This window comes from Corylus avellana, chromosome ca8 (genome assembly GCF_901000735.1).
Source record: "Corylus avellana chromosome ca8, CavTom2PMs-1.0".
NCBI classification, from domain to species: Eukaryota; Viridiplantae; Streptophyta; class Magnoliopsida; order Fagales; family Betulaceae; genus Corylus; species Corylus avellana.
This window is the reverse complement of record NC_081548.1, coordinates 5,669,363-5,692,802: the sequence shown is the minus strand read 5'-3', so window position 1 is coordinate 5,692,802 and position 23,440 is coordinate 5,669,363. Positions and strand designations below refer to the sequence as shown.

The window sequence follows — 23,440 nt, the reverse complement described above, 5'->3', positions numbered from 1 at the left end:
AAACTCGACTTTGGAAATCCAAGCAAAATGATCGCGATGTTACTACTTACTACAACGAATTGGAAACGTTATGGCAGGAGCTTGATCAGTGTTATGATGATGATTGGGAGAATTCGAACAACTACGCTCGCCACAGGAAGAGAGAGGAAAACGACAGGGTTTACATGTTTTTAACCGGCCTTAATCAGAGTTTGGACGAGGTCAGAGGCCGCATTCTCGGCAGGAAGCCATTGCCCTCTATTCGAGAAGTTTTTTATGAAGTTAGACGTGAGGAGTCAAAGAGAAAAATCTTGCTGCTCAACACCAAACCTGGTTTCATCTTGGAACCTGAGAGCTCTGCTCTTGTGTCAAGAGGTGTTGATTCTGACAACGACGAGTGTAAGAAACCGTGGTGCGAGCATTGTGAGAGACGTGTTGGAAGCTTCATGGTAAACTAGCAAATTGGAAGCCAAAACCCAAACGTGACAGTCGCGCCTACCAAGCCATTGCCGATGAGACTCAGGAGCCTTCTACCAACTCGGATGCAGTCCCTTTTACCAAGGAGCAATTAGAGCACCTGTACAAATTGTTTCAATCTCCAAAACTATCCTTAACTCCGTCGTGTTCTTTGGTACATAAGGGTAACTCTCTTACTACTGTGTTTTTAGGTGTTATTCCTAACTCTATTCTTTCTTGGATAATTGATTCCGGTGCAACTGATCATATGACTGGTTGCTCCAAATTGTTCTCATCCTATAGTCCGTGTGCAGGCAATAAAAAGGTCAAAATTGCAGATGGTTCACTCTTGGTAATTGTCGGGATAGGAACTATCAAACTCACGTCGTTGTTAACCCTCTATGATGTGCTCCACGTTCCAAATTTGTTGTCCATCAATAAAATTACCTCTAATCATCAGTGTCAAGCTAATTTCTGCTCTTCTTATTGTGAATTTCAGGAATTGACCACGGGGAGGATGATTGGCAGTGTTAAGGAAAAAGACAGACTCTATTATTTTGATGATGGATCTAACTCGAGTAGACGATGTCAAAGTACTTGCTTAAATTCTGTTTCTGTTTCCAAAGATAATAATATTATGTTATGGCATTATAGGTTAGGCTATCCTAGTTTTCAGTATTTAAAATAATTGTTTCCCAATTTATTTCGGAATAAAAGTCCATCTTCTTTTCAATGTGAAGTTTGTCAATTTGCTAAACATCATCGTGCATCCTCTTCCACCCAACCCTACAAACCAACTACACCATTTACTATGATTCATAGTGATATCTGGAGCCCATGTAGAACATCTACGTATTCTGGAAAAAAATGGTTTGTGACCTTTTTTGATGATCACATGAGATTAAGTTGGGTTTATTTGATGAAGGAAAAATCTGAAATGGAAACAATTTTCAAAAAAATTTACACCATGGTACGAACACAATTTCAAAAAAATGTTCAAATATTGCGGAGCGATAATGGTCGAGAATATTTCAAAAACATTTTGAGCCAATTTTTTCTTGAAAAAGGAATTGTTCATCAAAGCTCTTGTGTCGACACTCCGCAACAAAATGGTTTGGCTGAAAGAAAAAACAAACACTTATTAAAAGTTGCTCGAGCATTGCTTTTTACCAATCAGGTACCTAAATATCTTTGGGGTGAAGCAGTTCGAATGGCTACATATCTCATAAATAGAACGCCTAATAATGTTTTAAGCTTTGAAACACCTTTTGATGTTTTTCATAAGTTTTATCCAACAAATCAGCTTTCTTCTTCTTTACCACTAAAGATATTTCATAGTCATAATTGAGGAAAACTTGAACCCCGAGCCACAAAATGTGTGTTTGTTGGTAATACTCCCATTCAAAAGGGGTATAAATGCTTTGAACCCATTTTCAAAAAAATGTTTGTTACCATGGATGTTACATTTTTTGAATTACATCCCTATTCCACGCCTCATCTTCAGGGGGGGGGAACCAAAACAACTGTTTTTCATAATTTTTTCCGAACTGAAAACTCGCAAAATGATCGTTCTCCAACTTTGATTATTCAACTTGAAAACCCAAGCTTTATTATACCAGGAGATAGTGAGTCGAGTTTTTTAGATATTGAAAAGGCAGGTCTTCCTACAATGCCATCTCATGATGTTCATGATCCTATAATGACTAACAAAGGAGAAACATGAAAAAAAAACTACAACATTGGTACCATTTGACATTATCTACTCGCAACAGAGGACCACTCAAAAGAAAGGGTCTTCCAATCCTTTGTGCTGTCCAAAATCCGTAAATCCTCCAGGTAATGTCCTCACCAAGCCTTTACCTCATGTTCAGCCCATTTCATCTTCGAGTTTTAAGTCCTCTAGTTCTGAACCCGAGTCTGGTTCCAATCCTGAGTTCGATGATTATGAACTTCCCATTGCTGTTCGAAAGGGTGTGAGGTCTTGCACCCAACATCCATAATCTAATTATATGTCATATGAAAATCTCTCACCTATTTTTCCTGCTTTTACCTCACAATTGTCTTGTATGGAGATTCCTAATAATGTGCAGGATGCTCTGAAAGTTCCTGAGTGGAAGGAGGTTGTCTTCGAGGAGATGAAAGCTCTTGAAAAAAATGGCATATGGGAGTTAGTTGGTTCACCAAGAGGAAAGACAACTGTAGGGTGCAAATGGGTGTTTACAGTCAAGTATAAATCCGATGGCTCTCTAGAACAGTACAAAGCTCGATTGGTTGCCGAGGGATTCACTCAGACCTATGGCATTGATTACTTGGAGACATTTGCCCCAGTCGCAAAGCTAAACTCTGTAAGAGTTCTTTTGTCACTTACAGCTAATCGTGACTGGCCTCTGCAACAACTGGACGTAAAAAATACATTTCTCAATGGAGACCTAGAGGAAGAAGTGTACATGGATGCACCTCCAGGATTTGGTGAAAAGTTTAGCACAAAGGTGTGTAAACTGAAGAAGTCTTTATATGGGTTAAAACAGTCACCAAGAGCCTGGTTTGAGAAATTCACTCAGTTTGTTAAAAGTCAGGGATATACTCAAGGGCAAGGTGATCATACAATGTTTATAAGACATTCACAGGATGGGAATATAGCAATACTTATTGTGTATGTAGACGATATAATTCTCACTGGAAATGACGTACTTGAGATGAACCGATTGAAGACTTCCCTCTCATCAACATTTGAGATCAAGGACCTAGGATCTCTAAGGTATTTCCTTGGAATGGAAGTTGCTCGATCGAGGAAAGGGATCGTTGTCTCCCAACGAAAGTATGTCCTTGACCTCCTTAAGGAGACTGGGATGAGTGGTTGTAGGCCAGCAGACACTTCAATTGATCCCAATCAGAAACTTGGAGATGACAAGGAAGGTGATCCAGTGAATACAACTTGGTATCAAAAGTTGGTGGGAAAGTTAATTTACTTATCACACACATGGCCCAATATTGCTTTTGCTGTGAGTTTGGTAAGCCAATTTATGCACTCACCCTACAAGAAACATCTTGAAGCAGTTTATTGAATTCTCAGATACTTGAAAAGTACACCAGGCAAAGGTTTACTCTTCTAGAAGACCACACAGCAAAACATAGAGGCATACATTGATGCAGATTGGGCAGGCTCAATTATTGACAGGAGGTCTTCGTCAGGATACTGTACTTATGTCTGGGGAAATTTCGTCACATGGTGAAGCAAAAAACAGAATGTGGTTGCAAGGAGCAGTGCCGAGGCAGAATATAGGGCTATAGCTAATGGAGTTTGTGAGATGTTATGGCTGAAGAGAATTCTTGAAGAGCTACAGATGCCGGTGAACATGCCAATGAAGTTGTATTGTGACAACAAAGCTGCCATAAGTATTGCTCAAAATCCAGTACAACATGATCGCACGAAGCATGTAGAGATTGACAGACACTTCATAAAAGAGAAGATTGATAGTGGAGCTGTTTGCATGCCTTTTGTTCCTACTACTCAACAAATAGCTCATATCTTCACCAAAGGACTTTTCTGGCCTAGTTTTGAGCTCTTCGTAAGCAAGTTGGGTGTGATAAATATCTACGCTCCAACTTGATGGGGGTGTCGGATTTCTAGGGAATAAATTAGGAAATTCTATTATTTGCAATAAATTAGGAATAAAATCTGAAATAGCTATTTCATATTTTGGTAGTTTTTGTTCCCTGTTTTCTGGCCTAGAGATTTGCTGATTTGATTTGATTTGATTTGCTGATTTTGTGGCCTTTCTGATTTGGTGGCCTTCCTCTACTATTTATCTTGTAACTGTCTCTCTTGAAATTCAACAAGAATGATTATTCTTCTTCTAAAAAAAACCTTCATATAACTATATTAAATATAATATTAAGAGAGAGAAGAGAGAGAACGGAAGTATGTAATAGATTACATTGTATTGAGACTGATTAAATTAAGAGTATTACATAGGCCTCTATTTATAGAGAGGCTATAAGTGATAGGCAAGTAACCTAGGAGACTAAGGAAATGTAAATTTAGTAGGCTAAGGAAACCCTAGAATCCATAAGGAAGTAAATAACCCTAACATAATATTATTAACAATGTCAACACATTGTTTCTTTAGTAGGGTTGGTAACAATAGTAATATGGACTTTTAAGGAAAATTGGGAGTTTGAAGATGGATAGGTGATTTAGGGTTCCGATTTTAGGGATCTTGGGCTTTGAAGGGGTATGAGAAAAAGAAGATAACCTAGGATATATCTATTAGTCTGTTTTTCTAATGATTAATGGGAATTGGGATGAGTATTAAATATGCTTGATTCTATATATGGGTTATATAATTTTAGTTTATTTGGAAGCAACCATATATTCCCGATAGTGCTCAATAGGATCCTACTCATCGAGATATGTCGTCAAAATTTTTTTTCTATAGGTGTTTGATTCATAGAGGTCTTGAAAGTGGTTTTTTTTTTTTTTTTTTTTTTTAACTGAAAGTTCACGGCTTTTGTTGATTGCAAACCTTCTTCGGGTACAATTCTTCTTATTCTCAAGAGGGAACAAGAGGGAAATCGCATGTGATAGCTTACTCCAAACAATGTTATTAGCTTCGCATGTATGTGTTTGATATGTAGGCATTTTGGGCATATTTTATATATTTATACCATTTCTTCAAATCCTTCAAATGGGTTTTTGCCGTTTGATATGTATCTGTCGTCCTAAGCAAACCCATAGTTTTCACATTCAACTTTTATTTCTATATTTCTTGACGGCAGCTATTGATTGGAGAGGGAAGCAAATTTTTTCGTCATGCACTTTTTTTTTTTCTTCTCTTTTCCATTAATTGGAATTTAGACAGTTGCTATATATATATTTTTTACAAATGTGCTTATACGTGGATTTCAAATATAAAATAATACAATGATATGCTTGTAAAGATAAAGTTGAAAGTCTTCAAGAGGTAGTTTAATTGACTGAGACCACGTATAATAAAGCGGAGGTCACTAGTTTAAATTTTTCTTTCCATTCTTGTGCGAACATGCCAAAAAAATAAAAAATAAAATAAAGTTGGCAGCATTACGAATCTTAACAAAGGAATTTTTTTTTTTTTTTTTTGGTTTTTAGAAAGAAAAATCAAAAGCAGATACCTTCTCCACTAATTTTATTTATTTTTTGTATTGGCACAAATTACTAAATTAGAGCACCTGGTTTTCTTCCCTGGAATTTCTTTACCCATTTTTCCTGTTTATAAACCTAACGCTACTTTTCCTTCAACTCTATCCCATTGCCGTCACAGACCAACGATCTTGTAGTCTTGTACTCCTCCAACGCGTTCGACCATGTCCTCCGAAGAATCTCAAACCCTGTACTCCGACTCCGCGGTTGAGCCGCCGCAAAACGAGCAGAGCAAGAAAGCGGCCAAGAAGGAAGCCGCCAAGCAAGAGAAGCTGCGCCGCCGCCAGGAGGCTGCCGCGCTCGCCTCCACCGTGCAGTCAGTATCCGTCGAAGACGACCCGCTCGCCGCCAACTACGGTGACGTTCCGATCCTGGAGCTACAGTCGAAGGTCGACGTTAGGGGCTGGACCGAGGTCGGCGCGCTGACAGAGGCGCTGAGGGACCGCTACGTGGTCGTGCACGGTCGCGCGCAGACGATCCGCGCTGTTGGGAAGAACATGGCCTTCGTGGTCGTAAGAGAGAAGGGTTTCACCATCCAGTGTGTCGTCACGGCGCAACCCGACGTCGTGAGCCGCCAGATGGTTAAGTATGTCGCGGCGCTGAGCCGCGAGTCGATCGTGGACATCGAAGGCATCGTCTCTGTTCCTAATGTTCCCATTAAAGGCGCTAGTCAGCAGGTTAGCCTTTACATGTGTCTCTGTGTATATGTGAATGTATGTACGTATTTGTGTATGATTGAATTTAGAAATGTATGATATAATTGTAGAATGTGATGACGATTAAAGGGAGTTAATCAAATCTAAGGTGTGGATAGTAGTACATCTAGGAGATCAGTAGAAGTTTGAAGATACTATATTTTCATTCCAAGTGAAAAATGGAGAATATTACAGTTGAAAGAAATACGAAGTCAATGTGGAAAACCAAAAATGAATGAAGGGGAGAAATGGGTATGGTGTTGGAGACTTTAACTGGTTTATGTAAGTTTGTGGGTATTTGTACATGGACAACTGGACCATATTAAGCAGCTCATTTGTGAAAAAGATTGAAAGAAGTTTACCATATAGGCTACCCTTCTTACCCTTGTTGACAACAAAAGTTTGGGGTTTCTTTTTTTGTGTTTTTTCTTTCTCATTTGATGGGAGCTTTGGCAAGTGTTTTTGAAGTTTTTATATTCATAACAATGTTTATATCCTTGAAGGTTGAAGTTCAAGTGCGAAAATTATATTGTGTTAACAAGGCTATGCCAACCTTACCCATAAACATTGAAGATGCGGCTCGAAGTGAAGCCGATATTGAAAAAGCTTTGCAGGTACATCCATTAATGAGGATCTCTCTGCATTTTTCTTAAGCTTTGCTGAAAGCCCTTATAACCTTGTATTATTACATATTTTTGGCTATCTACATGTATATTTATTATTGGATCATATGATGGGTGCAGGCTGGAGAACAGCTTGTTCGTGTTAACCAGGATACTCGTTTGAACTATAGAGTTCTTGACCTACGAACGCCTGCTAATCAAGGAATTTTTCGCATTCAGAGTGAAGTTGGAAATGCAAGTTCCTGTCCTTTCTGGATTATCTTTTCCATTTTTTTACCATCACTACTTTATATATTGTTTGTCATATCATTGTGCAACCCTTTTTTTTTTTTTATTGAACCATGTTTGATATATGATAGTATCAAGAATATCTCTAAAAGGGGATGGACAAATTTTCTACAGTCTCTACATGTAGAATTTCTAATTGCCATTGTGTGGGAGAGAGTTTTTACCATTGGCTGGACATATAAAAAAGAAGGAAGCAAGGAGAGATATGGAAGGATTGGTTGGTTGTTGAATCGAGAGAAGAGTATTCTTGTCTTAAATTCCCTCCACCCTTCCTACAACAAAAATTAAGGGCAGGTTGTGATTGTAGTATTACATATTCAAAAGTTAAATTAGGGATTCGTTTTTGGCATTTTTTTTGGGGGTTTTCTCAATTAATTTTATAGACTTATAGTATTTTTCTCAACAAAGTTTAACTAATAATTGATGTTTTTGTAAAGCACTTAAATTTGCAGTTTGAAATTCATTAATGAATACTATTTGATTATCAAAATTAAGGGTTTATTGGGTTGTCATGGGGCTAAATTTTATTTATGTAGCTCATTTTTTTCATTCCACGCACACAAATGATATTTGCGTATTCTCCACATGTATCATTATGCTTTTTCTTTAGGGCTCTTTACATTTTAATTTACATTCATGAAATTAAGTCTCAAGAAACAAATCAAGCTTTTTAATTTTGTAAATTTGTTCATTAGAGTTCATTGTTGTTAGTAATGTTGGGGGTTTTCTCAATTAATTTTATAGACTTATAGTATTTTGCTTAAGAAAGTTTAACTAATAATCGATGTTTTTGTAGAGCACATAAATTTGCAGTTGGAATTCATTAATGAATAGTATTTCTTTATTAGAATTAAGGGTTTATTGGGTTGTCATGGGGCTAAATTTCATTTATGTAGCTCATTCTTTCATTCCACTCACACATTGATATTTGTGTAGTCTCCACATGTATCATTATGCTTTTCTTTAGGGCTCTTCACTTTTTAATTTACATTCGTGAAATTAAGTATCAAGAAACAAATCAAGCTTTTTAATTTTGTAAATTTGTTCATAGAGTTCATTGTTGTTAGTAATGTTCCCAAGCTAAACATTGTTGTGCTTAATTAGTTGGATTACTGTGCAGGTATTTAGACAATTCTTATTATCTGAAGGTTTTGTCGAAATACACACGCCAAAACTAATAGCTGGCTCAAGTGAAGGTGGTGCTGCTGTGTTTAGACTCGACTACAAAGGGCAGCCTGCATGCTTGGCTCAATCACCTCAGCTTCACAAGCAAATGGCAATTTGTGGTGATTTTGGGCGTGTTTTCGAGATTGGTCCTGTTTTCAGAGCAGAGGACTCCTATACTCATAGGCATTTGTGTGAGTTTACGGGTCTCGATATTGAAATGGAGATTAGGCACTATTTTGAGGTAGAATCAGATTTTTTAGGTTGGTTTCAAACCTAAATTTAGTGATGGTCCTTAATTTTCTAAGGAATAGTGCTTGTTTTGCAGGTTATGGATATTGTGGACCGATTATTTGTTACAATGTTTGACACTTTGAACAAGAATTGTTCAAAGGAACTAGAAGCAGTGGGGAGGCAATACCAATTTGAGCCTTTGAAGGTCAGTAATCATTATTCAAGAAGATTATGAAAATCTAGTTGTATGTTTATCTAGTATAATAGTTGGAGTACTTGACATTTATCTCCATTTTGAATCCCCTCTTGGCTATTGCCTTTATCTTGAATTTGATTGTTAATGTTTACATGTGCAGTACCTGCGCCAGACCCTAAGGCTTACATTTGAGGAAGGAATCCAAATGCTTAAGGTAAATTAATAAATGGGCGTTGATATGCATGAGTCTAAATGTTCGTCCATATGTGTGAGCCTAGGATTTTAGAGAAGGGGGAGGGGGGAATGCCACCTGCGTTTTACTTTACTTAATCATTTGAATATTTTGATTAAGAAATTATACCTTGATTCTCTGATGATAGTTGATTTCTTATTTACATGGCTTTATCCTAATCTTCATCATCCTAATTACAATAATAAATAAAAGCCTCCTGGGCATGAGGATAAACTGCTTAGCCCGTCAGGGGTGAAAGCTCCTGGATTACCTGGTAACTGGTTCTTGTGGGTGGGGTCAGTTACTCGTAGGAGTTTGATTAACGGTGAGGATTGTTGTACAGTATGCGTTTGCGATGTGCAATTAATCTGAGTAAAGTTCTCCTACGTTATCAAAAAAAAAAAAAATTACAATAATAAATAAAATTTACATTTAATACTTTTACAAAAAATTTATGAATATTACATTTTCAGGGCTGAAATTAATAGGGTTGGCAGATTCTCATGTCAGTGTCCTAGTACATGGGCATTTTGGATGATGCTTCTTGGGGGTATCTTCTTGTGGGTGTTTTTGCGGGCTTCTTAAGCTGGGTCTTCTTTGTGGAGGGTTTTGGGTTTTGTAGTCTTGTGGGTGTTGGGTTCATGGGTGTTTTGGGTTGGTTGGGTTGCAGGTGTTTTTGATGTTTTTTGGGAGCTCCCTGTGTATACAGTCTTTGTACTTAGGGGTGCCTTACGCTTTTTCAATAAAATTTTACATTACAGTGTCCTGGTACATAGGTTTTGAGCAAAAAAAAAAAAGGTGTGATATTAGATTTTTTTTGGGCTGGTGAAGCAATTATCCGGCACTTGTATGACTCGAAGAATAGGCAATGAAGGACTTATTTATGGCTTATAATTAGTTTCTTCCTGTCCCATATTTATTTGAATGCTTTGTGCTCTTTTCTTTTTGGCATTAAATATTATCCTTTGCAAATTGAAAGTTACAAAAATGGATGCAAAAGGTGTAATTGGCTGATAGAAAATAAATAGCTTATGCTTTAAGTGATTGAGAACACGTTTTGCATATTCTTAGTAAGGTTAATTAGTGGTTTACTTCTAATTGCTAAGTCTCCTTTCCTCAATTTTTTGTTTTTTGTTTTTGATAAATGAAAAGAGGGCAATCCTTAAGTTTGACTTGTTTGTACAGGATGCTGGTGTAGAAGTTGACCCATTTGGGGACCTAAATACTGAGTCAGAAAGAAAGCTAGGCCAACTTGTTTTAGAGAAGTAATTTACTTTCTTGATCTCTATCCAGACTATACTATTTATGTTATTTTCTTGTCCGTATTTAAATTCTATGATTAATGATTTAAATTATGTAGCTATAAATGACAAGCAGATTTCATTTCTGATTGTAGGTATGGCACTGAGTTCTACATTCTTCACCGTTATCCTTTGGCTGTTAGGCCATTCTATACAATGCCTTGCTACGACAATCCTGCTTACAGTAACTCATTTGATGTCTTCATTCGTGGTAAATGATCAACTTTCATAAATAGTACTATTGTTGCATTTATATTTTCAATCTTTTGTTGCCTTGTTCTTAGCATTTTAGGCTATTCATAATAAGTGTTTATTATTTTATCAATGTGGTGTGGATACTGATACCAGGTATGGATACAAGGCAATATAGATATGCAGATATGACAATTCTTGGAAATTAGATATCTTACAGGAGTTTGTGCTTATATTTCTCTATATAAATGTTAATCATAGTTTAATTATATGTATAAATATCTTACAGTTTGTTTTGGTGACCTTTTATCTCATTGTGTGTCTGCATGTAATGTGTGTTTGTTAGTCTGATTGATCTTCAGTATCCTTGGATGCCTATTTATTATCTTTTCTGTGTAATATGTGGTATGGTATGATGTATGATTACCCGGAGATACTCGTGTCAACAAGAGTACGGGCATGACATCCAAGCCTGACACTTTTGGAATTACATACACACCTTGAATCCCAACCAGAGGGAGGGACCTTAAAGGATGGAGTGGTAGAATCTGTTGCTATGTTTCATAGTAAGCTGATCACCTCCTTTGAAGGCCAATTTGTGCTTCAGTCCCTCTCTCTCTCTCTCTCTCTCTCTCTCTCTCCTGCTTCCTTACGAGCTTTTTAAGATTGGGAGATAGAATCTATTGCTACATTTCATTGTAACTTTAACTTGATCGCCTGGTGGTCGGGAGGTCATGCTTGCCTTTTATTGCTGGTGGTCGGGAGGTCGTGCTTGAAGCGTGGTAGTATGGAAGATGATTCCTCTATGTCTTATGTGGTGTGTATGGATTGAAAGAAATGCTAGATGTTTTGAGAATTCTACTAGGACTATAGAGGAGCTGACTAATTTTTTCTTCTTTACTCTTTACTCTTGGACGGCCGCTTGGCTAGCTCCTTTAGTAATTAGTTTTTCTGACTTCCTCTTTCATTTCTCTCCTTCCTAGGCGCTCTCTTTTTATACTTCTTGTGTATATGGGTTGCGCCCCTCTGCGCTTTTGATATATAATACTTTTACTTATCAAAAAAAAAAAAAAACTTTAACTTGATCGCCTGTTTTAAAAGTTAATGTGTCCTAGTCTGCGCTTATTCCCTTGGTGCCTTATGGATGTTCTATTTGGAAAATAGTAGAATGTGCTGTATGTTGAAATTATCTTCTTATTGCTTGATTTAAATTATTATTTTTTTGTTAATTGATCTTAATTTATTGTGTTCCTTTTTCCCTTAGGTGAGGAGATAATATCTGGAGCTCAGCGTGTGCATGTACCAGAATTATTGGCTGAACGTGCACAGGCATGTGGAATTGATGTCCAGACAATATCGACTTATATTGATTCTTTCAGGTAATTTTATGTTTCTTATTTGTTCTTTGATTTTCCATAATTGTTGTTTTAGTTTGCCAGCCACTTTCCATCAGTGTTCATACTAATCAAATGTGCTTCTTTACACAGTTTACTCCCCCTTCTAAAAAAAAATATTATGGTTATTGGTAAAATCAGAATTACAGTTGGGTAAATAAGGGTTGCTTTTTTCAGATAATACTGAGTTGATTGTTTAGCATGAGAAAAATGTCTGCAAAATCAGTATTGGTTATTTTGAATTCGTTATTGTGGATTCCTCTTAATCAGTGATTTTTTTTTTTTTTTTTTTTCAATTTTTTTTTTATTGCTGTAGTAAGAAGTAAATTTGGTCAAGTATAATTGTCTATTGCATATTGAGTTGATGGTACACCAATAGATGTGCTACTGTGAGGACAATGTCACCTTAGAGGTTACTCCACGGTTGGTAAAGGGTAGAAGGGAGCTTCTTAATTTAGAATGCTCCATCAACTACGATGCTAAGAGTGCATCCACTAGGCAAGGGAAAGGCAATTATCATGCTTTCTTGCGTTGAGTGTCTTGGGGGGTTTGGGGCTTTGCTGTTTTGTGGGTTTTGAGCTTGAGGGCTTGTCGGGTTTTGGGTTTCCTGCTCGTTTGGAGCCTCTTGTGTATATTGTGTGTGTGCTTAGGGGCGCCTTACGCTGTTTAATAAATTATTACTTAAAATGGTTATTGGTGAAATTAGAATTACAGTTGGGTGAATAAGGGTTGCTTCTGTCAGATAATACTGAGTTGATTGTTTAGCATGAGAAAAATGTCTGTAAAATCAGTATTGGTTATTGTGAATTCCTGTTAATTAGTGATTTTTTTGCTGTAGTAAGAAGTAAATTTGGTCTAGGATAATTGTCTATTGCATGTTGAGTTGATGGTACACCAGTAGATGTGCTGCATGAAAAAAGAGCCATGAAAATTAATTTTCTTTCGGTAGAACTCTGTAATTGAACCCATTAAATTTTTTGTGTTAACGCTTTGAGCGCTACATTATTTGTTTACAAATTTATCTAACTTTCTAGTTGTCTATCTTCGAACTTGATCGATCTCCTATAAGGTTTCTCAATCTGGTTTTACTGTAATGTTAATTTTTATGCATAATATGTTGAAGTTATGTCTAGTGAATGCATAGAATTTAGAAATTTGTGGGCTTTTTAAACCCAAGTATGGTTTTAGTATTAAAAAAAAGTACTCAACCAGAAGAGAATTGATAAAAAAAACTCTTAAGCAGTTCGTTATCATCACTTGAGAGGGGTGCACCGTGTAAAAAGTTTTACCATGTGCACTCAAATTTTTGCTTCTTATGTTCAATAGGTGTTCATGGGAAATTGCTGCATAATATTTTGGAAACAAAGTTTCTCTAATCATGGCTAAAATATCATATTGTTGGTCTATTTCAGATATGGTGCACCTCCACATGGTGGATTTGGAGTAGGGTTGGAGCGTGTGGTGATGCTTTTTTGCGGTTTGAATAACATCCGGAAAACGTCCCTTTTCCCCCGTGACCCACTTAGGATTGCTCCCTGAAAAGTATATTCAAGCAAGCAGTGGTCGCACTGAAATCTTTTACCTGACAGAGGAAATGTTTCTTTTGAGTACTTTTAAAGCATGTGAAGCAATAGCCAATCCGTATAAATTGGTACTTATTGTCATTCTTTATTTGCTGCTTTCGGTACTTCAATATGAAAATATTACATTTGGTATATGAAATAGTCACTGATCTTTTGACAAGGGGAGATCACCCTAGTGAGAATTCTGTTAGACTTTGCGATGGGATGAATGGAGATTAATTTTTTTTTTTTTTTTTTTAATGTATAATAATTGTGCTGAACTACTAGAGCATTTAGAGTGGATTATGCATATTTTTATGCAAAATGATTATTCAAAACCCCCTTTATTTAGTTTATATATATATATATATATATATATATATATATATATATATATATATACTCTATATATATATTTTTTTTTTCTTCTAAATATCATATTTTAACGGTCTTTTTTTCTATTTTTTTGCAAGATTGTGTCATATAGCAAATAAAATTGATCAGATGCTCATTTATCAGTCCTTTCCTTTTCTCCCTCTTTCAGTATTTCTATCAAACACGTTACCTACATAATAACGTGTCTACAACGGCTTCTCCAATCTCTTATTATTCACCTGCAGTTCAATCTTGCCCATTCATTATTACTCTCAATACTACCATCTTCGCGAAGTTACATAAAGATAACTATCTGGCATCGAAGCATCAAATCCAACCTTGTTTTTGTAGCCAAAAGTTGTTCTGTACCTTATGGCAATCTCCCAATCTCCTCCTCCCTTCTTAATAGCTCCTTCGACTTCCTCTGTTCTGTCATATTCCCAGATTACCAACCCAGACTATGAATAAGAAGGAAAAGCAAGGGAGGGGATGGGTTAAAATGGCAGAGAGAGAGAGAGAGAGAGAGAGAGGAGCTTACCTTCACCGGCTGAGAGAGAACGAGAGAGAGAGGCGGGCTTCACGCTTCACAACAATCTCCTCTCTAGTTCATTGATGCTGTCTGCCGAGAGAGAGAGGGAGAGAGAGAGAAATAAAAGGGGGGAAAATAAAGGAATGAAGTTTCGGGAAAAGAGAGGGAGAGAGAAATACTAAAAATTTAAATGCATTGGTGAACAGTGCACTCCCATGTAACGGTGCACTGTTTACAAATGGCTTAAAAAAATGCATTTTGCATTCTGTTTATATAAGCCGATGGGTGGCACTTTTACTCATTTGCTTAGCCATTTTGGGTAAAAGTACAAGATGCTCTACTGTGAGTACTCTTCCATGATATTTTTCACTTCAAAGCTTTTGAGAGATTCTCATATAGCAATGTTAAAGATCAAAAACTGTGCAACAGAGTCGACAACTAGTTAATAGCATTATCAAATGATTATTTCTTGTAATTCATGTAGAAAGTAGAAGTTGATTTTTTGGCTCCCCATCATTAAAATCGCTCATTGTTATTCTGTGGGGGCAAGAACTAATGGATAAGCATTAACTCAAACAGGTTATTTTATCCAATTTAAGATTGTATTATGTTCAACTTGTTTTCTTTGCCTTGATCTTTACAAATTTACCAATAATCTTTACAAGAGCAATGTCCATCTCTGAATCGATGAAATCTGTAGTTATCCCTGATAACAATTTCTCTACCATAAACCTGAGATATACTCTTCATAGCCAAGTGACAACCTCCACAAATCCGCTGGTTATTCACAACCCGGATAGGAGTTCCTGCAGGACTGCTTATAAGCCCAAAAGCGATGGCCAGCTTTTCACTATGTTTGGATGATGCTTCCTCTAGTTCTTCGTTTGGTAATCTTTCCTCCAACTCATCCAACATGGAGTATATTTCTACAGATTGTGGGTTTGAGAAATCTCCAGCTCTAAATTCATGAACAACTCCATTTTGCTCTATTAGGCTGCATCCTGGTTGCTTCTGCACTCCTGCCTCATGCAGCTTCTTTCTTGCCCAGCTCACATCATCCCACCTACCAGCTTTTGCATATATATTTGCAAGCAGCACATGAGCTGCATCGTTTAGAGGGTCTATCTCTGTGAGATGTTTAAAAGCATGCTCTGCTAAATTCTGGTGGCTTCCACATGCTCTCATCAAAGCACTCCACATAGAGACATCCGGTTCTATTGGCATGCTATTGATGAGCTTTAAGGCCTCTTCCAACTTCCCAACTCGACCTAGGAGATCAACCATACACCCATAGTGCTGGATCTTAGGAACAATTTTGTAGACATTAGTCATCCTGTTGAAGTATTTGTACCCTTCATCAATTAAACCTCCATGACTACAAGCAGATAGAAGAGCTATAAAAGTGACATGATCTGGCTCTATTGCTTTTTCTTCCATTTGCAGAAAAAGATCAATTGCTTTCCAGGCTTGCCCCTCCATGGCGTGAGCTGCTATCATTGCTGTCCACACAAATACATTTTTCTCGGTCATCTCAGAGAATAACTCATAGGCTTTTTCAATGCTTCCGCACTTCCCATACATGTCAATTAGGGCAGTCCCCAACATGTTATCCAACTCAATATGATTCTTTTTTATGTAAACATGGATCCAAATTCCATGATTCAGTGCCCCAACACTAGCACAAGAGGATAGCAAGCTGACCAAAGTGAGCTTGTCGGGTTTTACATTTGAACTCTGCATATCATTGAACAGCTTAAACAATTCTCCATACCGGTGAAACATAGCACAGCACTTGATCAAGGTGTTCCAAGAAATCACATCCTTCTTAGGGATCTCATAAAAGAAGGCTCTTGCCCTCTCTATATCTCCACTTCTGCAAAACCCATCCAACATTGAATTCCATGACACAACACTCTTACATGGCAACTGCTCAAAGACTTTGCAAGCTTCATCCAGTCGTTCACATTTTGCATAATGGTCTATCAAAGCATTCCCAAGAAACCCGTCAATAATCATGCCATATTTCACAATCAAGTTGTGGATGGATCTACCTAATTCACGATCTTTCACATGAGCACAGGCCGAGAGTGCAGTCACAAGAACAACCTCATCAGGCTTCACATTTTCAAATATCATTTCTCTGAACAACTCTAGACTTTCATAATAATAATCTCTTTGAACATAACCTGAAATCATCGTAGTCCACGAAATCAAATTTTTCTCTCCCATCTGTTGAAACAGGTGTCTAGCCGCATCGATCTTATTAGATTTCACATACCCACTGACCAATGTAGTGCATAAAACAACATCAATCTCAGATTTACATCTAGCCACAAGCTCCTGTGCTTTCTCCATTTCCCCACATTTGATATACATATCTACCAGACAATTCAGCAAATTCCCACTAATCTCCAACTCATTTTCTTCAACATAAAGGTGTAATTTCTCTCCCATTTTCAAGTCCCTCAACTTCGTACAAGCCGAAACCAAGCTAACCATGGTTATTTCATCAGGTTTAACCCCACTGACCTTCATTTCCCAGAATAGACCCAAAGCCTCGCAAGCCATTCCCTGACGAACAAAGCACGATATCATGGTATTCCAACTAATCACATCTCTATCAGGAAATTTCTCGAACAGTTGGTGTACTTCTTTCAAACTCCCGTCTTTTGAATAGAAACCCATCAGATTATTGTTCAAAGACCTAATGACCCCAAACCCAGATTTCAAAATCCGACCGTGAACTTCGCCTCCTTGTTGAAATGCGGAGACGCTAGAACAAGCGTGAATAAGAAAATGAAAACTGGAAACATCGAGTGATATCCCTCGGGTAACCATATGAGAGTAAATTGAGAAGACCTCTCCTGGAGAACCATTTTTTAGTTGGCTTTCAATAAGGGTGTTCCATATTACGGTCTCCGGGTCGTATGTTTGGCTAAAAATACGCCGAGCGTAGTTGAGATTTTCGTTGGAGATGAAGAATCTAAGGACATGGCTGGCTGTGAGAGGGTCATGGATGAGATTTGTGGTGATTAAATGGGCATGAATTCGTGAGAACTCCCTGATATTTGAACAAGATTTCAACAAAGAGATTATGCTCTGTGTTCGGATGGAAAAGGATTTATGGATAGGAGTGTTGGTTGGTTTCCGCGTGGGAAGAGAGAGAGATGAGAAGACCGTGGGAGAGGCTGCCATCATTGAATACTAGCCGTTAATTCCCTCCATTTTCCTTTGGCTTAAATCATTTTTTTTAATAAAATAAACTCCATGGTTACTCCATTTCAGGTTAGAGTACTAGCAAGAGATACCTATAACCTATTATCTTCATTATGTATATGAAAAATAAAAATTAAAAAAAAAAATCACAAGAAGTCACCTGCAACAACTTCTCTATTGCTTCCCTAAACATTGAGAATACTACATGCTACCAAATTTATAGAGAACCAAAAGAGTGTACCTATACATTATTTTAATATAAACATTTATTTTTTCTCTCTCATCTTTCATCTTTTTGCTGGAGATTGGATTGAGATTTTGTAAGAAAATGTAGGGTAGGTATGAAACTTGTATTTTGTAAAGAAATAATATTATAATGGTATACAAAAAGATAATAGAAGCTATATACTGTGAAATATATTTTTATAGGAAAACAAAAAGTAGTTTTGTACCTTAAACTTAAGAAAAAGGGGAAAATACACTTTAACTGCCTAAACTATCCACCGATTTACACTTTTAACCCCAAGGTTTAAAAAGTAACACTTTACCCCCCCAAGTAACTAACATTGACACTTAACTTCATGAAGTACACTTAACTTCATGAAGTACACTTTATCCCATGAAGTATTTTGAGTTGACACTTTACCCCCCCCTCCCTAGCAGCGGAAGTAACTAAGTTTTGGGAGGTAAAATGTCAACTCAAAGGGGGTAAAGTGTCAATTTAAAATACTTCAGGTAGTAAAGTGTACGTCATGGGGGTCAAGTATCAATGTGAGATACTTTGGAAAATAAAGTGTCACTTTTTAAATATTGAGGTTAAAAGTGTAAATTTGTGGATAATTCAGAAGGGTAAAGTATATTTTCTCTTAGAAAAATTCAAAGGAAAGCTGCTACTAATGCTCTAAAATATATTTGGATAAGGAAGCAAAACATAGTTTTATTCTCTAAACCTATGAAAAATTAAAAGGAAACTACTGCAGCTAGTACTCTTAGGAAAATATTTGTAAGACATTTATGTGGTAGGAAACATTACTCCCAATTGAAATTGTGTTAATTACTAAAAAAATTTCTAACAACAATTATGATAAGAATAAAATAATAATATTATATGTAAGTTACGGTAAATAATATTATATGTGAGTTACGGTAAATAATAATATTATATGTTAATAATATTAAAATAATAAAATTTCTAACAACGATTCTTGCCGTTGTCTTCATCTTCCGATGGGTGTGATTTTCAATCTGTGAGTTACTCTGAGATTTTTGGGCATCTACGTTTTTGGATTAGTGCATTTTTGGGCAATCTTTTTATGAAAATTTGGATTTGTTTTTGGGCATTGAAGCATCTTCAAAATTTGATTCTGGGCATCGGAAACAATCTATTCCTCTCTCTCTCTGTGTCGTTTTTTTTTTTGGGAAGATGAAGACGACGGCAGCAAGAATCGGTAGGAAAGATGAAGACGACGGCATAAAGACGAAGATGAATACGACGGCAAGAATTGTTGAGAAAGATGAAAATGTCGGCAAGAATCGTAGGGGAAGATGAAGACAACGGCGGTACAGGGGATATAAAGGGATTAGGTTTATTTAATTTAATGTGAATTGTGTGTTGGAGCCTCAAAATGATGTGGAAAAGCTTATTTGTCATTTTTTAAAAGCATAAATAAAAAAGAGCATGCGTCTTATTTCTACAGGGAGTGATCTATAAATTATGCCAACCACATGAACTAATTTTGCATTTATCTCTTTAATAAATGCATAGCTATTGTCCCATATTTAATTATTTGAATGCTTTGTGTTCTTTTCTTTTTGGCAATAAATATTATCCTTCGTAAATTAAAAATTACAAAACATGGATGCAAAAGGTGATATAATACACTGACAAAAAAAAAAAAAAAAAAAACCTTCTTCGATTAGCTTTCAGTGATTGAGAACTTATTGTGCATATGCATGGTAAGGTTAAGCAGTGGTTTACTACTAATTGCTAAGTCTCCTTCTCTCCTTAATTTCTATAAATGATAAACGGCTGATGGAAAAGTTTGACGTGTCTTTACAGGATGCTGGTGTAGATGTTGACCCATTTGGGGACCTAAAAACTGAGGCAGAAAGAAAGCTCGGCCAGCCTGTTTTAGAGAAGTAATTTACTTTCTTTATACTCATCAGTCGGACAGAGCAGTTTGCTCTGAAACAATGGTTTCAGCAATACAATCAGGTGGTACAAAAGTCCACAATCTATCCATAATCTGTGTCGTGGCCATCCTTGCCAACATATGTGCTACATGGTTGGCCTCCCTTCTAACGTAAGCCACTTTCCAGCTAGTGAAAGTCTGAATTTCCATCCGAATATCATCCACTAAGTGTCCGATTCTGCTCCAATCTGGTTCGGTCGAGTTCACGGCATCAACAATTGTCTTCGCATCACCCTCCAGCCATAAACGTGAAAAACCCATTTCACGGGACAGTTGAACAGCCATGAGAGCTGCCAAAGCTTCTGCAGCAACTGGCTCAATGAGGCCTTTTCGAGTTACAGTTTTTGCTGCAACCATATTACCTTGTGAATCCCGTATAACTGCTGCCAGTCCAACCCAGCCAGATTGCTTTCCAATAGCCGCATCCCAATTTGCTTTAAACCAGTCGTGAGGAGGAGCCGACCACGTACTCAAGCAAGGAGAAACCCCCTGTGTCGCAACTGTGTATTGCTGCTCCTGTACTTGGTGAAATTCTCCTATTGCATTTGCTGCACTATTGACGATCGCATTTGGAGAAGAAAAAGACCCTTCATGGATAAGTGTATTCCTTCTTAGCCAAATTCTCCTAGCAATGCCTACAAACATCTGAAACTCATCACTATCACATTTCTTTAACATACCATTGGCCACCTGGAGGAAATCAGTATCATTGAAGACACTTTTTTAAAATTTTCTACAAGCCCCACTCCATACGTCTTGCGCCGAAGGGCAATACCACAGAATATGAGCTATTGTTTCTGCTTCAATTCCACACACCGGACAGCTTGGGTCAGAAATAATTTTTCTTCGAACAAGGTTATCACGTGTAGGCAAGATATTGTGACATGCCTTCTAGAAAAAAAACCTTTTCCACATTAGGTATATTAAGTTTCCAAATCTTCTTCCAGATCGGACTTACCTCCTTTTGAGATGAGCACTCCGCCTCCTTTGCTATCTCCCAATATTTTTGGATATGGTATGCACTCTTGACTGAGAAGGTCCGCTTGGTTGTTCCCCTCCATATGAGCCTGTCCTCTTGATTAGTATGGCTAATGAGTAGCGATTGGATCACCGTGCTCTCCTCTTTCGAGAATATTTGTTCTACCAGGGGTTACTGCCACCCACGTCCAGCTGCATCAAAAAGTTGATTGACTGTGGCCTTCAGATCAAGCAGCTGTGGAAGGGATTGCACCCGAAAAGTAGAAGGGACCGGAAGCCACCTGTCTTCCCAAATTTGAGCTTTTTGACCATTTCCAATTTGCCATACCAAGCCTTCCTTAAGTAGAGCACATGAACTTTGAATACTATGCCACGCAAATGATGATGTTTTCTTTAACGGGACCTCAAGAATTGAGCACTCCGGGAAGTACTTGCTTTTCATGATGCTGGCAATTAAACTATCCGGCTCCGTCCACATCCTCCAAACTTGTTTCACCAAAAGTGCTTTGTTAAAACAAGTGAGATCACGAAAGCCCATCCCTCCCCTTTCTTTAGGGAGCCCCATTTTACTCCAACTCATCCACGCAATTTTTTTATCCCTCTCTTTATGCCCCCACCAAAAGCGACTCATAAGAGTATTGATCTCCACACACAAAGTCTTTGGAAGAAGGAAGACACTCATGAAATATGATGGAATGGCTTGGATAACCGCCTTCAACAATATTTCCTTTCCAGCTTGAGAAAGAAAACAAAGCTTCCAATCCTGAAGTCGTTTCCGCACCCTCTCCATGATACTCTTGAAAGCATTTACACATGAACGACCCACAAGGGCAGGTAGGCCCAAGTATTTGTCGTAACTATGGAAAGCAGGGATACCAGCAAACTCCAAAATAGAGTCCTTCTCAACCTTCAGGGTATTTTTACTGAAAAAAATACAAGTCTTGTTATTGTTCATTTTTTGCCCCGATGCCTCCTTATAAGTTTGCAAAATTGCCGTCAAATTGCTCCATTGCGCAAGATTTGCCATGTAAAACAATAAACTATCATCTGCAAAAAAGAGGTGGCTTATTTTCGGGCCCTCTTTAGAAGTGCGAACCCTCGACAAAAGCCCCTCCCTATTTGCATTAGTCACCATAGCACTTAGGGCCTTCGCACACAAAAGGAAAAGGTAGGGTGAAATTGGGTCTCCCTGCCTAATACCTCTAGTTGGAAATATATGTTCCCATGGTTGTCCGTTAATCATTATCGCATAATGTACCGAAGAGACACACATCATCACTATTTTTATCCATTGTTCATTAAAACCCATTTTCCTCATAACCGCCTCTAAAAATCTCCATTCAACCATATCATAAGCTTTATTCATATCTAGTTTAATAGCCATAAAACCCCTCTTTCCCCTTATACATGTGTGCATCGTATGGAGTGTTTCATAAGCTGCCAATATATTATCCGAAATCAATCTACCCGGGATAAAGGCGCTTTGTGAGGGGGATATGATAAGTGGAAGGATTTTTTGAAGTCTGTTAGCTAGAACCTTGGAGATAAGCTTATATAAAACATTACAGAGGCTTATGGGACGAAATTTAGACACACTCCAGATTTTTGATTTTTGGAATAAGAGCAATGTGTGTTAAATTTAAATTTGGGGGCATACTCCCAGAGTTGAGAATATTTAGAATTCCATTGCATACCTCCTCCCCCATGATTTCCCAATTTTTCTGAAAAAAAAACAAGCATTCAGTCCATCAGGTCCAGGGGCTTTTAGAGGTCCCATTTGGTGCAAAGCAGTGCTAACCTACTCTCCAGTGAAAGCCTCCATCAGCTCATTATTCATACTATCCAAAACTTTAACATTTAAGTGCTGTAAACATGGTTCCAGTGCTCCTTCTTGTCTAGCCGAAAACAAATGAGTGAAATAATCCACGAAGGCCCCGCCCACTCCATCCAGAGTCTCCCACCACTGTCCCCTCTCATCTTTTATTTTTTCAATTTGATTTTTTTTCCTCCTTGAACTAGCACAAGCATGAAAATATTTTGTATTTCTATCTCCATGCTTAAGCCAGTCCACTTTTGCCCTCTGGCGCCACCACATATCTTCCATCTCCATTTGTTTTTGGATATCACGCCTAAGATGATTTATTTCAACACTATCCAGCCCACCTTCACTCCCTTGCATGTCCACCAGGCGTTCACGCATGTGTTTAACATTTGCTGGCTTTGGACCTTGCGTATGCTTTTTCCATGGGTTTACTCCCTGTATACATGCACTTAGTTTCTGTTCCATCAAATCCCAGCCTGAATTCTGATTAATGGGTTGATTCCATGCCTTGGAAATTGTTTCTTTTAACCCCTCCTCCAATGCCCATCGTGCTTCAAATCTGAATTGCTTCAACACCTTATTTCTTTGAGCACTTTTAATCAGACTTAAAAATAAGGGTGCATGATCTGAAGATACTGCTGCTTCCACATTTACCACTGCCTCTGGAAAATAATCCCGCCCTTCTTGGTTTGCTACTCCTCTGTCAAGTCTTTCTTTGATAAAAGCCAGACCTTCTTGGCAATTGCTCCATGTGTATTTTGGCCCACAATAGCCAAGATCAGCCAGATCACACTCCTCCAAGGTTTGTTGGAAATCTTGCATAAGACCACTTT

At 37.6% G+C, this 23,440-nt stretch overlaps 3 protein-coding genes across 3 annotated transcripts; 1 reads left to right on the top strand and 2 right to left on the bottom strand.

Moving 5' to 3' along the window:
• Positions 1-5,802: 5,802 nt before the first annotated feature.
• LOC132190036 (aspartate--tRNA ligase 2, cytoplasmic-like) lies at positions 5,803-13,745 on the top strand (the record flags this gene model as incomplete). The annotated part of the gene is given in 10 exon segments (XM_059604913.1): positions 5,803-6,291; positions 6,813-6,923; positions 7,053-7,166; positions 8,341-8,628; positions 8,713-8,823; positions 8,975-9,028; positions 10,232-10,311; positions 10,443-10,558; positions 11,804-11,918; positions 13,346-13,745. Coding segments are annotated over 10 exon segments (1,605 nt in total), but the record flags the coding sequence as incomplete, so codon positions are not given.
• A 1,254-nt stretch (positions 13,746-14,999) lies between these two features.
• LOC132190418 (pentatricopeptide repeat-containing protein At2g29760, chloroplastic-like) lies at positions 15,000-17,597 on the bottom strand. The gene has a single exon (XM_059605408.1). It carries the CDS (start codon positions 17,595-17,597, stop codon positions 15,045-15,047), a length of 2,553 nt encoding a protein of 850 aa, XP_059461391.1. The 3' UTR covers positions 15,000-15,044.
• A 2,180-nt stretch (positions 17,598-19,777) lies between these two features.
• Positions 19,778-20,868, bottom strand: LOC132190750 (uncharacterized). Its single transcript, XM_059605801.1, has 2 exons — positions 20,766-20,868; positions 19,778-20,442 (listed from the first exon to the last, which is right to left on the bottom strand). Exons 1-2 carry the CDS (start codon positions 20,866-20,868, stop codon positions 19,778-19,780), a joined length of 768 nt encoding a protein of 255 aa, XP_059461784.1.
• Between the last annotated feature and the right edge of the window lie 2,572 nt (positions 20,869-23,440).